General features: G+C 45.9%; 1 protein-coding gene across 1 annotated transcript in view; it reads right to left on the reverse strand.

Annotated features, from left to right (window-relative positions):
- Nucleotides 1–15,857, reverse strand: part of APOB (apolipoprotein B) — a 37,839-nt gene extending 21,982 nt beyond the window's left edge. The window contains exons 1-16 of the mRNA XM_036112735.2: nt 15,682–15,857; nt 15,421–15,459; nt 14,291–14,406; nt 12,918–13,063; nt 10,725–10,878; nt 9,732–9,887; nt 8,124–8,248; nt 7,350–7,435; nt 5,747–5,966; nt 4,735–4,962; nt 4,396–4,513; nt 4,143–4,289; nt 3,263–3,474; nt 2,733–2,970; nt 1,988–2,164; nt 446–637 (exon numbers count right to left, since the gene is read on the reverse strand). Of these exons, the coding sequence (XP_035968628.2) occupies nt 446–637; nt 1,988–2,164; nt 2,733–2,970; nt 3,263–3,474; nt 4,143–4,289; nt 4,396–4,513; nt 4,735–4,962; nt 5,747–5,966; nt 7,350–7,435; nt 8,124–8,248; nt 9,732–9,887; nt 10,725–10,878; nt 12,918–13,063; nt 14,291–14,406; nt 15,421–15,459; nt 15,682–15,748 (2,421 nt within the window). The 5' untranslated portion in view covers nt 15,749–15,857. The remainder of the gene's footprint in view (nt 1–445; nt 638–1,987; nt 2,165–2,732; nt 2,971–3,262; nt 3,475–4,142; nt 4,290–4,395; nt 4,514–4,734; nt 4,963–5,746; nt 5,967–7,349; nt 7,436–8,123; nt 8,249–9,731; nt 9,888–10,724; nt 10,879–12,917; nt 13,064–14,290; nt 14,407–15,420; nt 15,460–15,681) is intronic.
- Between the last annotated feature and the right edge of the window lie 402 nt (nt 15,858–16,259).

The raw sequence follows: 16,259 nt of genomic DNA on the forward strand, positions 1-16,259 counted from the left end.
ATAACTTGAAATCTGGTTTCTTAAAGCCAACATTATTATTTATCAAATATCGGGGAACAATATTTGGATATTTTCTCCCTTATTAATAAATTAATAATGATGGAAACTATAGCTCGTATTTAGATAGTGGATTACAGTTTGTCAAATGCATCCTTTCATAATCATTGTAGCATAAATATAGGGAGATACACTTAATATTGTTTTCCAAACGAACAAATGGATGCCCTTGAAAGATACACCTAATATTACCAAAGGCCTAATTTCTAAATGTTACCAATTCCTTGCAACCCAAGAATCTTCCTCCTGAAATTCAAGGCAAACCTGCTTCTTTGAAGGAAGTACAAGTACTTTCTCTGGTTTGCGGGATAGGATCTTAAGGAGTCTGGGGGATCTAAAAAGGGCATGGGCTAATCTCATTGCCCGTGATGGTGCCTGGCCCACTTACCATCTGGGGGATACCGGGAAGAGTGCGAACACCATTCAGCAGCAGCCTTCCCAGGGCCTGGAGGTCTTGGAGCCTGACAAGGCCAAGCTCCTCTCCCAGGATGCGGAGGTAGGCTCTGGCTTCTGGGAATTCTCTGGATTTCAAATCTTTGATCAGCTTCTCAACATTGAGCATAATTCCATTGACCATGTCCTGGGATTTTAACGACAAAATGTCTAATGAGAGATCAGCATCGTCAAATGCCTTCAGGTTCCTGATGTGGGGCCCACATGCTGCAGCCACGATGGGCTAAATATAAGCACACAGGTGGGGATATAGGGAAGCCACTGAAATCACTCCTGCCTTTTACAGAAAGATAGATAGCTCCTCCAAATTGAGATGGAAAGAGAAACTGAGGTCTTATCAGGGATAGTGGGTGCTTCCATGCTGTTCTTAACTTGAATGTAGGCATAGTAAGAGGGACCTCTGTTCTCCAGGATGCCAGGATTCCTAGGCTCACCAAGAGCAGAAGATTGTCTGTCCCTCACGTCTCCCCTGATTACCCCTTTCTCCTTTGATGAGGGATGAATACTAGGGGTTTCTTGAGAAAATGTAGCTGCTATATAAATTGGCCAAAAGCTTGAAAAACACCCTATCCTAGACAAGTTCTTTTTAGAGATTAGAAGAACTCCATAGACTGATGCTTAAACATGTGAAAGAGTGATTGACAGACCCAAACAGAGCAAAGACCCTCAGCCTCAGGTGGAGGTGAGTAAATTAGAAGGTGGAGGTGGGGCCATCTGTGAGCATCTAGGAGTAAATTATTGCCCTGCTTTTCAAACTGAAATGCACATACAGGTCATCTAGGGAAGGTCATTAAGATATAGATTCTGATGCAGTATATCCCAGTGGGGCCTCAGAATCTGCATTTCTAATAAACTCTGATGTGAGCCAATGACTGAATCACACTTGGAGTAGCAAAAAATTAAAGAACAAGAAGCTCCAGATTATACAATCTATTTTCTACTCCTTAAGTGGGGGCTTATGCTAGCTTCAAAGTAGATTTTGCTCCCACTATATGAGTAAGAGCCAAAGAAAGCAGTTAATAATGAAAATATGAATTTAAAAGTTAAAATAATGTCTGCTTATTGAACAATCAGTACCAGTCATGCACTCTGATTAGCATTTTACATACTTTATTTCATTTAGTCTTTAAATAACCCAGTGAGTTATGGACTATTAGCACTCTGGGGATGTAGAAACAGAGTATCAAGCAGCTTTCCCAGGTGTGCACATTTTGAAGACAGTAAGGTCAGAATTCAAACCCATGCCCCAGAGTCTACACTGTTAATCATTATGGGAGAATGCCTCTAATAAGTCTGGCTCCTGGGCACACTGAATCTCCAGGAGGCTTATAACTGCAGATGACCCTAGTCTTTACCCCCACAGGACTGGTAAATAATAGACATAATTATCATTTCAGCTAGACAGCTCCTTGACTTCTAGGCTTGGAGAAAAATATTTTTGCACTGAGATCCAAAGCTTTTCTTAATAAAAACATACCTGCTCACGTTTATCATCTTTGGTGTAGCCGAAGTGGTCCACCAAGATCTTGGAGACATGATCAGGAGCTTGGTCATCAACCCAGTACAAAGCCTTGTTGACACTGTCTGGGAAAAATCCTTGCTTTCCAAAGAGAGCTTCCAATGTTGGCTCAAAACCCTTCCCTTCCAAACCAATCTGAGAAAGAAAATCAGGCAAGAAAATGCCATCAGGTTGCTTTGTTGTATGTCAGCCTCCAATTCCTCTCTTTATGTCCATTTAATTAAACAAGTATTTAATGAATACTATGGGGTAGGAGCTGAGCTCAGCCACCACAGGAGTTGTTTTATTTAAATCTTACTGGAATCTTGAAAGGCAGAACTTATTACTTGTCCTTTTCCAGAAGACGCTAAGGTCAGAGAGGATAAACAATTAAACAAGAGATTCAGATTGGGAATGAATTTGGGGTTTGAACCAAATCAGTCTGATCGCATAGCCCATGTGTTTTGTTGGATTTGGTTCTAAGGGCTTCCCTGAGACATCTACATTTCCCTTAATACTACAGAGTCATGCTTCAGGTGACCTTTAGCTAGAAGGCAGGAGGGCAAGGGAGGAGGGAAAGAAGAAGCCCTCAAACTGATGGTAGGAATGAGCTGCCTGATTGTAGCTCCTCCCCAGGCTGGCTCATGACTCCCTTGACTTTCTATTTATGGTGTTGTACAGAACAGGAGAGAGGACGGAAGCCTCTTCTTAGTCTCACACATACCTCAAAGAGGTCCGCTGGAGCAAATCCAAAGACACTGAGGGTTGTTTTCAGCATGCTTTCTTTAGGAAGGTAATTATTTGGATCAAATATAAGATTTCCCTCGATTTTGACTGAAACAGGGTCAAGTGATGGAAGGGAAACAGATTTGGAAAATTGATAGTTCCGGGAAAATTTTGAGAAGTCCATGATGGTTGGGAGTTGAGATCCTTTCAGAGCTTCTTCCACTAACTTTTTCAAGCTAGATGGAAAGAATGAGTGTAGTTTTAGCTTACACATCATGTTAAGAATCCATTGTCTCTCTCACCCCAAGGAAATATGGATTGCTGAATGCTACCAAACTATCTGGATTTCATTTGCCCAAGAGCTTGGCTCAGGTCTGCTTCTGCTGCATTTTTGCGTGCATGTTGCCCAGAAGAAAGAACACTCCATAAAGGGCAGGCAGTGGCCTTTAGGAATGGGTGGGGGTGGGGTGGGGTGGTGGATTACTCTTTGCCCTTTGTGGCAGATGGGGGAAAATTACTCTTACTTACTTTTTGATATACAATTCTTCTGAGTTTAAGATGTTGGCGATGTGGGAAGCCACAAAGTTCTTTACTTGTTCATTCTGTTCCCGTGGAAGAAGCTGGATGATTTCATTAATATCTGACTGGGAAGGGTCCCTCATCAGCATGAGATAGGCAGCCAGTCGCTTATCCCCTGAAGAGGCATCGTTGAGGAAAACCTGAAGAAGAACTTCCCGGACCTGTAGCCAAAAAAAAGAGACTGTTACCACTATCATTTGGTCAGAACACAGAACATGCCTGGCAAACACTGGTGTGGTCTGCTGGTGGTTTACTACATGCAAGTCAAATTTCTTTCTGATAATTTTTCAAATGCTGGTATGGTATCTTCTCACTAGCGTCCCTCAGAACAACCAGCTCAAGGAAGGGTCTCAGAAGACTCCGATTAAATGCATGTTACATTCAACTGCATTAACATACTCAAGTTGTGACTTGAGGAAGATCTGCTACTATAAGTGAAAATAAACTTGTTTTAACATAAATTATTTCAATGTGGGAATGAAGGTGGGAAGGGATAGTGAGAGTTTGGGGTGAATAAATAAGGCATTTTCCAAAGCTCTGGAGTCATTTGCACCCAAGACAGGGCCAGGGGGAAATCAAGCATGTTTTCCTGAGATGAGAGTGATGGTTGATCTGGTAGGGGGACAGCATGTAGCTAAAATCTCATATTCGAGGCTAGAGTGGCAGCACGGTCTAATATTTCTTTCTTCTCCACATACTGCTAGGCAGTCAACAGGCTTGTTGAAATGGCAATTAGAAAGCAGTAGAATGATGAGATTTAGAATCTCATTCCAAGTCCTTGTTAATCTGAATAAAGTTTTTACATTCAGACTTCCTCTGTGAACTTCACCTCATCTTTAAGTTCCATTTTCCGCAGTGCCTGGATGGCAGCCTTCTGAATCAGCAGCGATGGCTCTGTACTTTTGATACATTTCAGGATCGAAGACGTAAGTTTTGGGGTTACTGTCTCCATGGTTCTTCCAATATTTCCAATGACCTGCATTGAAAAGAAACAAGGGCAAATCAAGTGCAGAAGGAAAAGTAGGGGGTGTCCAGGAAAATGCTTCTGAAACAATGCATATCATACAAAAGACTGAAAGTACCCTCAGAATCAAGTAGGTGTGATCTTTGTTCCCAGTGCAGTCATCGCGAATCTGTTCCAACAGGTAATCAGCAATATCCAGCAGGTCCTGGGTCACCACAGGGTTTGCCTTATGATAGCTACAGAGTAAGAGTTAGGACTTAGCAAGCATAGCTAAGTTTACCTTAAAATACAAACTTGTGTGTGAAGATTTCTTATTGCAAGTCTTTGCTCTCAAAATGTCTAGTGGAAAAAACAAGAGTATGCAAGAGAGTCTGAAAGTGGAGGGTGGGGTATAATCTTAGTACAGAGATGTGGGGGCTTCCTCAGCTCCTAGGAGGAGAACCAGTGTGAAACTCACTTGTTGACCACGTGACTCAGAGCATATAAAGTGGCCCAGCTCTGCTGCTCCTTTGCTGTGCTGAAGATCTCCTGCAGCCTCTCGACTGAGGGCTCTGGCATCAGGGCCACCAGGTAAGTCACAGCATCTATCAGGAGGGGGTTGGCCTTCTCACTTCTCAGCCACTGGAGGATGTGAGTGTAACACTGGGGCTGTCCACACTGAATCAAGGCTTGTAAGGTGATGGGGCTGAGAAGGAAAGAGCAGAGAAGGTTACACAGATAGCCTTCAGGCAGCTCCAATATCCTTGGCCCATTATGCTCCCTCTGACAGGAGTGCCCTGATTTCTTTTCTATTCACTCTCCAAATCCAACCATCTTCCAAAATCCAACTCAGATCCCAGGAAGCCTTCCCTACAAGCACTGTCCACTGGAGAAGCACCACGGAGGAAAGTCTGAAGAAGGACCCCAGATTAATCACCAAAAGAGGACTGTTAATCACTGTCCTTCCTTCAGAACATAGACTGTGCCAGGAAAACATTGGCATGGCCTAATTTTGGTCCTTAGTCCCTCCTCTGACCTTCCCAGCACTTAGAGCCAATGCCTCGAAGTATAGAGAAATCAGAGTATCACTTTGTTTGCCTAGTTCTCTCTCCACTAGCCCAGGCTTCCAGAGGACACAGACTTCTTTTTCTCTAAAATTTTCCAAGGTACTCATAATAGAATGAGGAATTAGAAGATACCCATCAAAATGTGGGAAATATTTCTCTTCCATTTTGACACACAAATACACATCTGCCTTGAACAGAGCGTGTCTGTGTGTGTGTGTGTGTGTGTGTGTGTGTGTGGCCCATGGAACTCTAAGCATGCTAGTTGATATTTCTCTATCCAGCAAACATTAACTGATTGACTAGTGGAATAACTGGATTGATATTTCAATGGCCTCTGAGATTTTCTGCTTGGCCATGGTTTGAAAGTTCAGCCACTTATCATAGGTCATACAAAAGATATAGCTGCAACCATTAAAGAAATACCTGGACACCTCGGTCAGCTTTGGCAAGAGGGATGTGAATGCCTCATTGTTAAGACTTCTCAGCTCAGTAACCAGTTTATTGAAGAGGTTAGCTCTCTGGGCATTCTTCTCAGAGACATGCAATGTTTGCAGCTCCTGGATAGTCTTCACAATGGCCTCAGCCTGCTTTGGAGGTAATGTGGATTTGGTGCTCTCAAAGGCAAGACCCACCTCCTCGGCACCTGGAAGGGTGAAAGTGTCAAAGGGATTCTTGCTTACCTCCACATTTCAACCACCTCTTGGTCTACTGAAAACTGGAAATTAGGGAGGTATCCGCAAAAAAGAAAAGAAAACTATCCTATACTCAATGCCTGTTATGTATCTGGCTCTGTGCTAGGTGTTTGACTTCAGTGTTTTTACTGACTCATCACAGTATCCTTATGGGTTTGCTATTACTCCTCAATTTAAAGACAGGGGAACTGAGACCCAGAGATGAGCAGCTCACCTTGCCTAAGACCTCTGTGAGTGTAAGAGGCAGAGCTGAAATTGAATCCAGGCTTGTCTGAATTTGATATCAGATAACCTCTTTGCTGGAAGGAACTGGAGGTAGCGCTGCCACTGACATGGCTGCGGCTGAGGCAAGACCCATCGATGCTCACCTGTCATTTTTTCCAATGGGATCTATAAGCAGCTTATGGCGGGGGGAGACCCTTCTGTGTCTCCTCCATCACCCTGAACAGGACGAGGGTTAATGTGGGAAATGTGGGGGAATAATGGGGGAAATGTGGTACAATGGAAAGAGTCCTGACCTAAATTAGACCCAAGGTCTGACCTTGCACTACTTCCAATATCCAGAGACCATCGATACATCACAAGCCTCTCTAGTATCATTTCCCCCTCTGTAGAATGGGTATAAAAGCACACATGGCTACCACCTGACATCAGAGGTTGCTGAGAACAGTGAGGGAATGCATACGGCAGATTTTTTTTTTTTATAAACGTCTTTTTTTTTTTTTTAGATTTTATTTATTTATTTATTTGACACACAGAGACAGCTAGAGAGGGAATACAAGCAGGGGGAGCGAGAGAGGGAGAAGCAGGCTCCTGGCTGAGCAGGGAGCCTGATGCGGGGCTCAATCCCAGGACCCTGGGATCATGACCTGAGCCGAAGGCAGACGCTTAATGACTGAGCCACCCAGGCGCCCCATGGCAGATTTAAATATAAGACAAATGCAGGGTTAGGGTTGGACTAGAGATCGTTAAGGTTTTATCCTGCTCTAAAGACTGATTCCTGACCCCAAAGGCCCTCTCCCACTTGCCCCACCTAGTCCAGGTCCCAGGCCTATTATAGGGTGTATAAGGTTGTCAGATCTACCAAAGGTAGACTTAGGAGGCCAATTTCCCATTTACAAAAACCCAGGTAGCTTGGGGATACTTCTCCTTTTCCTTTATCCCACTGGCACTTGACATTTTGAAAGGGACATGCTTTCTCACTGGAGCAGTCCATAGCCAGAATGTCAAAGCCCACTTGACTCATCAATCAGCAGACATTTCTTAGCCATGGTACATGGTGTGTCTTGGGCAGATTTCCCAGCCCTGGCAACTATGTGCATATAAAACCTTACCTTCATCAAAGAAGCGGCTGTTGATCTTAGGTGTGTCTTCAAGTTTCAAAGTCTGTGTAACTTGTGTCATCATCCCATACTTATTCCTGGTAACGAAGGAAGCACATCATGTCATGGATGGCCAGTTCCCTAGAGTGTACTATTCTTTTCATGTTGAATGTTTCCCTCTCTACTTCTACCCAAATCCTGCCTACCTTTCAAACCATTAAATCCAGCCTCCTTGACCTCTTTCCCTGCCAGTGAATAGCCTCCACCTCCTCCTGGTCATGCTAGCTGTCCTTGTATCAGAGGGACATCTGTACTTTATACCTTTCACCAATCTGGAGTGTCCAGAGGGTAGGGACTAACACTGTGCCTTGAAATTCCTGTGTTATCTCCCTCAGCACAATGCCAAGAATAGAGCAATTAATCAGTAAACACTAGTTGATGGATCAGGTTTCAAAATAGATTGGGTATACAAGTCTCTGGTCCCAATCCCAAATCTTCCATAAAGCCTTTTTAACCAGGGCAGCCTGCAATGATCCCTGGGTTTCCTGATCCATAACCCTTAAAGTCTGGGTCTCAGATATCTTTGGTTGGTCTCAAATTGTTTTGTATACCTAAGATTTTCCTGCTAAATTGTCTGTTAGCTTGAAATGGAGACAGGGATGGGCTCTGCTTTGTACCTCCTCATAGCCTCCTACAGGCACAGCCTTGCCTAGAACAGGGCATTGAGAAGCATTCATCTCACATCAACTCCATAAACGATCAATCAGGGTGCAGAAGGTGACCTACTTGGAGGAGAAAGGCAGGAACAGGTGTTGCTCCTTGCAGATGGCTTCTGACACATGCTTCTTCTTTGGGTCCAGAGTGTACAGGCAGGACTGATTACTGCTAATCAGAGCTGACAAGGGGCGGAGCTGTAAATGAGATTGGAAAAAAACATTTTGATCAGTTCCTGGGGCTTGAACCTGATTCTTCTGCCATGGGCATTTACCTTCAAGGAAGATGGGAGATGGGAATTCTGCACCACTAGATAAACTCAGTTAAAGAAGGTAACTTGGTACTTGACATTTAAACAAAGGGATACAATCACTCAGCATACCCAAAGCTGAGTCAACCTGTAGACTCTTCTTGTTCCACCCCACTGGACCTCTCATCTTGCACAAAGTGAATATAACCTGGCATTGTACATATACCCACCCCCTACACATTAACACTTCACATTGCTTCTTAAGTTTTCTTTGCCTAGAAGCCTGTCCTTATGTCTCTCTTACACTCTCACATTCTTTGTATCTTTCAGGTTCATGGTCCACATCCTCCATAAATCTTTGAGGCTAGATTGATGGATGCTCACCCACCATTCCGTCTAATCAGATCTACCACCAGCTTTGTCAAATGAACTACATGAGTAGTGCTTTCTCCTAGGTCAGGCCTAGGATTGCTTGTCTGCACTGCTCAGTTTATAACTTTATCAAGTATGCCATTTATTGTCCTTTAGACATGTGTAGGAACCTTGTTCCTGGGTTAGACTGTAGGTACAAAAGAAGGTCCATGGTTCATCTGCCACTGCCCCTGACCCTCAGTGCTGCCCAGAGTAGGGCTAAGCTCACAGCAAGTGCTCAGAAAAGAGACATAAGCCAGTGCCTTGGCCTCTTCTGATTATGACCCTGTGGCTGTCAGACATCATATTTTCAGCCTCAAGGACAGTGACCAGGAACATTGCCAAGCATGGCAGTAATTGCTCAAGTCGTTCCTGTTTATTGAGAAAAGCTGTGATTCATGTACCAGAAGATTACAAGGCATTAGGCAAGCTCTGGTAATATGGTGCCACATGACCCCTGTTGAGGTGCAGGAGGGAAGGCTAATACTAAGGGGCTGGCCTAGGCAGGAGGCAGAGAGGCCAGGCATCGATCAGGGTCGTACATAGGATGAAAGGACAGGACACTGGAATTGCTCTTGGTAATGTCACTTCATGGGAGTGAGGGAGAGGAGAGCAGATCACAGGTCTTGGGCCTTCCTCAGAGGTTGGATGCCTGGAGCTGGGGACATCCAGCCCTCTTACAGGAAACAGCAAGCCCTAGAACCTTTTCAGGGATAGACAGTCATTATTCTCCAGGGATGGTGGAAGGTTTGCTTCCAGTGACAGAAGGACAGCAAGAAGGACAGAGCTCTGGACTGGGGAATCAGGAACCTGATTCTCGTCTTGGCTCAATTAATAACAGGCCATGTGGCCTTGGGCAGTCCTTTCCTGGTCTGGTCCTCAGTTTCCTGCTATAGTCTAGATGAAGATGAGGCTGTGTTGATTCTTCCCTAAAATCCCTACCAGCTCTAACATCCCAGAATTTTAATAACCAAGAGGACAGTGCTCAGTGCAAGGAGCAATGTGGATGTGAAACTTACCATGCCTTTGATCAAAGCAAGTGGGCTAACTCCTGTGCTAATGGGCTTGAAGTGATCACACTTCTCCAGATTCCTTTCAATGGCTATTCCTGTTGCCACATTTGCCTTCTTTGTTTTAACAGTAAAGTCACTGGAACAGTTTCCATACACAGTATCCTATGGGAATAGGAGATAGAACAGGTATGTTCAACGTGGAAAAACAGCCTTGGGTGCTTTAGAGGGGCTGGGAAAGGAGCCTGGGAGAAAAGGCAGAAGCAGCTTGGATTGGGAAGGGACTTTCTTCTTCCTAGGCAGAGGGTGGGCATTGCCGGCTGGCCAGAGGTGAAGTGAGAAGGCCAGTGAAAGGTGGTTCTGGACCCTCCTAGGACCCAGCCGACTCTGACTTTGTATTCCGTGCTCTCAGAGGATTTTCTCTATTGCTCATTTACGGCACATATTCCAGTCTGTCCTGTGTTCAGTGTGTCTTGGTTCTCTCCCCCAGATCCCGAGAACTCTCTGAGGAAAGTTCTCTGCAGGACGCGTCTCTGTCTTCTCCAAGTGTAGTATAGTATAAAACTTAGAACACAGTAAGGGCTCAAAAATGTTCACGGGACTCAAATAAATTGAATTCTCTCTCAGGTCGAAACTTGAAATTCTTGAGAGAGGCTGGCAACAGATTCAATTATTTTCTGTGTTTAAAATACACACCAGCTTTACTGTGTTATACCTCGTGGGGACACAAAAAAGCAAACAAAAGAGTAGGGTGGTCAGGACTCCTCAAATACTGCTTTAAAATTAGGCTAACCTGCTCCACCTGCTCAGGAGGATCCATCTGTGGGCCCAGGGGACAGGGAGAGCATTGGGTACCGGCCCTTCCTACCAGCACAGGGCCTCTTGTGTGTAGCTAGCCATGTAGCTAAATCAATAATCCACTTTATATACACAGTGGGACCCGGCTCAAATATGTGAAGATGAGTTCAAAGGGCCACTGTTATCAACCTTCTGAGTTCTCACCAGAAACAACTCTTGTTTATCCGCTTCTGTCTCCAGGGGAACCAGGAGGGCAGAAATGATGCCCCTCTTGATGTTCAGGATATGTTTAGGCTCTTCTTTCTCTGGGTAAAGTAAAACTTGCTTCTCTTCAGGGATGGCCAGCCTGAGCTCGTACCTATTCCAGAGAGAGTGAGGTCACAGAAATGTCCTTTCTCCGCTGAGAGCCTGTCGGACGTAAGCTAGGTAGCTTTGCAGCTTCCCTTCTACTCACTGTTGTTGTTTTTTTTAATCTCTTTATAAATGTACATTTTCCAAAAAAGTATACAAATATGTGTATGTTTTTGGCATTCTTGTACTTCTTTACTTGTTTTGCTTGCCTCATGCATCCCCACTCTGTTTTCTACCCACACCAGTCTCTGCTGTCATGCTCCTCACAGAACAACCCACTGGGTTTTCCATTTCTATCTCCACACTCAGGCAATCCCATTTAGAGGTGTGGGGGTGGAAACATTTGCACATAAAGATTTTTTCATTGCTTGTTTTATACAGATGACATTGTATTTTCCACATTTTTTTCTATCTTGCTTTTCTCAATTATACTCCACAGAAGTCCTTTGACTCATTTGGTATAACTCTAACAGATTTTTTTTTTTAAAGCTATAGAACTTTCTCATTTTATGGTTATACATAATTGATTCAGACATTTCCCTATTTGATGGGATTCACTTTCTTTCCGGATTTTTCCCCCCACATGAACAACACTGAAACAAACACCCTTATGCATATTATCTTCACACATTACTGCTTTTCTTTTCATGGGCTAGAGTCCCAGCATTTTGAAATTGCTGTGTCAAAGGCAGTAAGTTTTTGATTATAATAGATATTGACTATTGGCTCTCATTTCCACCAGCAATGCTATAGGTACCCTTCGCCTCAGAGGTCACCAGCAACAGGCGCTTGGCCGTTTTACATTTTTGTAATCTTATGGGCACAATGTGATAAGTATATTGTTGTTACATTAATTACAATTCCTGATTACTAGTGAATTTGAACTTCTTTTCATACATTTGTTGGGTAGTCGCTCTTTAATATGGTATGAGACCATGTCTGAAGCCCATATCAACTATGGTCTTAGGGACTTCCCTTTGGGGACTTCCTTTTGGAAATTCAGGGCTGTACCTGCTCTAGTTAAGTCAGAAGGGGGAGAAGGAGACCAGGCACATCTCCTACAGATCTACATCCTCGCAGAAAGTTCCAGACACTGCAATGTAGGCTTGGAAAGCCTGTGGTAGTCAAGAGCAGGAGTCCCTTTTGTTTGGAGAAAGGTAAAGCCCAAAAAGTAACTACCAGTCCCTCCTGTCACTGCATCCCTGTCCCTCATACACATTTAGGTCTTGGATAAAATTTCGGCGAGAGACAGAAGCATCAAGGCTGACTCTGCAGAGAAAGGACTGGCTTTCATGTCTAATGTTTAACAAATCGAAAGACGGGCGGGGAGTTTCTGATGCTCCCAGATCAACAAACAAACCTATCACTGTCTGTATTTGCACACACTTAGGACACTACCAACTGTGATTTGGACTTGAGGCAGGGGCGATGTTCAAAATATTTACAACAGGTGCAATACAGACACGGATCAGTCAGAAGCCAGGCCAGCTGCAAACACCAGGATGTGGTCCTGGATCCGTCACTATGCGGGCAGCACGCCGGCCCTGGGGAGGGGGGAACTTGGCATTCCCTGCACTCCCTGAGGCTGGGCCTTGCCGCCCCTGTGGAACAGACCCCGTACCACACCAAGTCCTGCTGGACCCTCCCTGAAGACCATGGGCGACCGGTCTTGTTTAATTCTTTAAACAAGAATTCACTTGTTTAAATAAACCATCTCACCTTTATTGTCTCAAGGAGTTTTAAAGCATGGAAGTTTTTAGAAACACATTTAAATGATAATTAGGGGCACTTCACTAGGGAAGGGTAAATAATGCTTCCCTCTTTTTGATTTTTGTGACAACTTAGCAATTCCCTGATCCATGGTGAATACAGAATAAAATACTTATCCTCACACACATGCCTCATATAAACGCATGCATTCTTCCCTCCCTGGATACACACACACAGACACACACATGCACGCACGCACACGCACACACACACACGTATGTACAACACATCCAGTGAATCCCAGAGCTCAGAAGTTCAGACAGGCCCACGCCTTACTTGGACATGGCAGCAGCAAACTCCTCAGAGTTCTTGGTCTTATGCAGTGAGGGCCTGCCCTTAGGGTTGAAGCCATACCCCTCCTTCAGGGTGCACTGGCTTGTCCTGAGGATGAAGCTGCAGAGTTGGGGGACCTCCAGCTCAACCTGAGAAGAGAGTAGCAAGCAGCACGTGAAGACTCTCCATCAAGAACATGAGACCCTTCACAGCCCAGGGCTTACCCTCTAATCAGGACACCAGGGCACCTGGGTGGCTCAGTTGGTTAAGCGACTGCCTTCGGCTCAGGTCATGATCCTGGAGTCCCGGGATCGAGTTCCGCATCGGGCTCCCTGCTGAACAGGGAGCCTGCTTCTCCCTCTGACCCTCCCCCCTCTCATGCTCTCTCTATCTCATTCTCTCTCTCAAATAAATAAATAAAATCTTTAAAAAAAAAAAAATCAGGACACCAAGGGAAATACTGTTGGGGACCCACTGTCTAGAGGGAATGCAGTCTAAGAGCTAGAAGAAGGACAACAGGGGGCAGGAAGAAGGCCATCGTTGGTTTCAACAGCAAATGTTTCCTTAATGTCACCCAAAAAACCAAGCAACCCAACTGTTTGTATCTCTTGGGGCCCATTCAGAGCTTTATGTATTGTTGGAGTTTGCAGAGGTCCCTAACAGTCATCTAGCACTGTTCAAGAACTTTCTGCAGTGATTGAAATGTTCTACATTTACCGTGTCTGACAGAGATCTGCTGGCCATGGGCACTTGAAATGTGGCTGGTATGACTAAGAAGTTTAAGTTTTACTCAATTTAAACAGCCACGTGTGGCCAATGGCTACCTTATTTGACAACACAGATTATGGGGCCCTAGAAAGAAGAGGTCAGTTTTCCAGCTTGACTACTCTTTCCCACATGGCCCCTAATAGTGGCCCTTAGATCTGTTCCATATGAACACTGACATGAATACAATCATCTCAGCAATAAAGTTTTGAAAACAAACTACATATTTAAATTTTTCTTTTCTTTTTTTATTTTTCTGTTTGTCTTAAGCAAAGATTCTGTTTGGCTCAGAGTATAAAAACTGCACTCCAGAAAGCTTTCCTGAGATGCCCACCTGCCTTGGCTTACCCACTGGGCTTCTTTCATGTTAAATCTACCGTCCTGCAATGCTGATATTCTAGATCATGTATTCCAGTTACACCTTAGAAACTAATGGAATAATAAATCTGGTTGGCAAAATTTTTTTTTGTGGCAGAAAACTCAGCAGAATGGCTGACTTTCAAACCCAGGGACAGTCCCTCACTTTGTGATTACGGCAGTCCTGGCATGAGCTGGGTCTGCAAGGACGGGAGCCCTGGGTCCCTCCAGTGGCTCTTCCTGTCCCCTCATACCTTGCAGTTGATCCTGGTGGCACTTCTTGAATCAGGGGTCTCAGGGACCCCAGTGGAACTCTCAGCCTCATAGTTGTATACATACTTCCTGAGGTGCTTGAATCGAGTTGCACCTTCTAAAATAGGGAGAAATAGGTCAGCTACATAGGACATAACTCCCCCAAGGGTAGTCTATTCTGGGAAGAGAGAGGTAGTGGCAAAGATCACAAAAAAAATGGTAATTAAACTCAAATTATTTTTAATTGACTTTGCATTATACTTAATTTCCCTTTACATATTTAACTTCCCCACTATGTTTTGTTGAGGACAATGTTCACATTTGCCAGTATTTTTTGAATGTATTATCTGAGGTGCAAGGAGGGGAGTGTTTAACAATGGGGCTCAGAAGGTCTATAGGAGAGACTGGCAAATTAAGAGCTGGCAACATAAAGCAAATACCTCTGATGCCTTTTCAGCTTGAAAATAACACAATCCTGTGGCTCTTTTTTTGGTTCTCTCAAATCCCTGAGGCAAAGTTCATTAAGTATTATGGCTATCTGACTGTCTTAAGAAAAACCCAAGAAGGAATTCTGGAGTTTTCCACCGTGCTTGAGAGGAATTTGCCGAACAATGTGAGAAAAAGAGCACAGGTGCAGTGATGCCAGATGGCCACAAGATGGCAGTGCTGCCCCATCAGAGCCCAGCCTCCCGCTCTGAGGCGTCCCCGGGGTACCACCGCGAGGTCAGCTCCTTTGACCCCTGGAGGTCAGGTAAATATGAAGGAGTCGGGGGTGGGGGCGTCTGGATTTCTCCACAAAGGTTAAAGTCAGCATTTCCTCACCCTCATGTGCTTCGAATCAATGATTAGCCACTGATAAACAGATGGTGATGGGATATCTCTTTAATGTGTCCATGGGCCGACAGGGTGACAGTCCCTCCCCCCCCCAGGCCAAGCTCTTGAGACAGAATAGAAACGCAGGTAGAAGGAACGAGAGCCCTTGGAGGTGGGCAGAGTCTCAAGGAACTGGCTTCTTGGGGCTCAGAGCAGAGCACATCCATCATAGCGTCCCAGCATCTTAGTGAGCTGAGGTGCAGAAGGAGGGGCTAGGGGTTGGGGGCGCCCTTCCGCGCCCAGTGGGGAAACGCCTTACTTGGGCAGCTGGGGCTGACATTCTCCAGCACCTCGTCTTCTGTAAGAAAAGGAGAGAGACAGCGGTTGCTTTCTCCCGTCTTCCCATGCGGCCCAGGGTCTCCCGGGGAGGGGCACCGTTGCGCCTTCAGAGGAGAAGCAGGCTCTGGAGAAACCCCTCCCCAGCCTGTGCTGCCCCGCCCCCACCGTGCTGTGCGTGGACCCGCCGCCGCTGGCCCGGGTCCCCGCCCCCCCGGACCCCGCGGCCAGCCGCCCCACTCACGCGCCCGGGCGCCGACGACCCCCAGCAGCAGCAGCAACAGCAGCAGCGCGGGCCTCGGAGGGCCCATGCCGACGGGGCGGGCGGCTCCCTTGCTGCGCCTCGTGTGGCCTGGCCGAAGGGCTGGCTGGCTGGCTCCTCAGGGACCGGCACCCGCAGGCGGCCGCCCCGCACCCTATTTTTCCCGAGGAGGGAATGCGCGGCCCGCGTCCGCGCCCTATTTATACCAGGCCGCCCGCCCAGGCCGCAGCGTCTGGGCTTAGAGAGCGCGCCCGGCGGGTTGCAAAAGGTCCAAAGGGCAGCGGGGCCTGTTTGCTTTTGCACACCTGGCTCCTGTAGCCTCTGAGCTCGAGGCGGGGCTGGCGAGGGCGCTGAGCCCAGACCCAGCCAGGGCCTCAGGCCTGTATAGAATGGGGCCCTGGAGTGAGGGGGGGGGGCTTGGTACCTGCCCCGACCCCGCGGTGCCTTCAGGAGATGACCAGGCGCCTGGACAAAACCCACCCCTGCTCCCCGCTCTGACTTTGTAGCCATTTCCAGAACCAGTCCGTAACAGGGTCTTGGTTGAGACATTTTCTGTTCTG

Source organism: Halichoerus grypus, chromosome 10, assembly GCF_964656455.1.
Source record: "Halichoerus grypus chromosome 10, mHalGry1.hap1.1, whole genome shotgun sequence".
NCBI classification, from domain to species: domain Eukaryota; kingdom Metazoa; phylum Chordata; class Mammalia; order Carnivora; family Phocidae; genus Halichoerus; species Halichoerus grypus.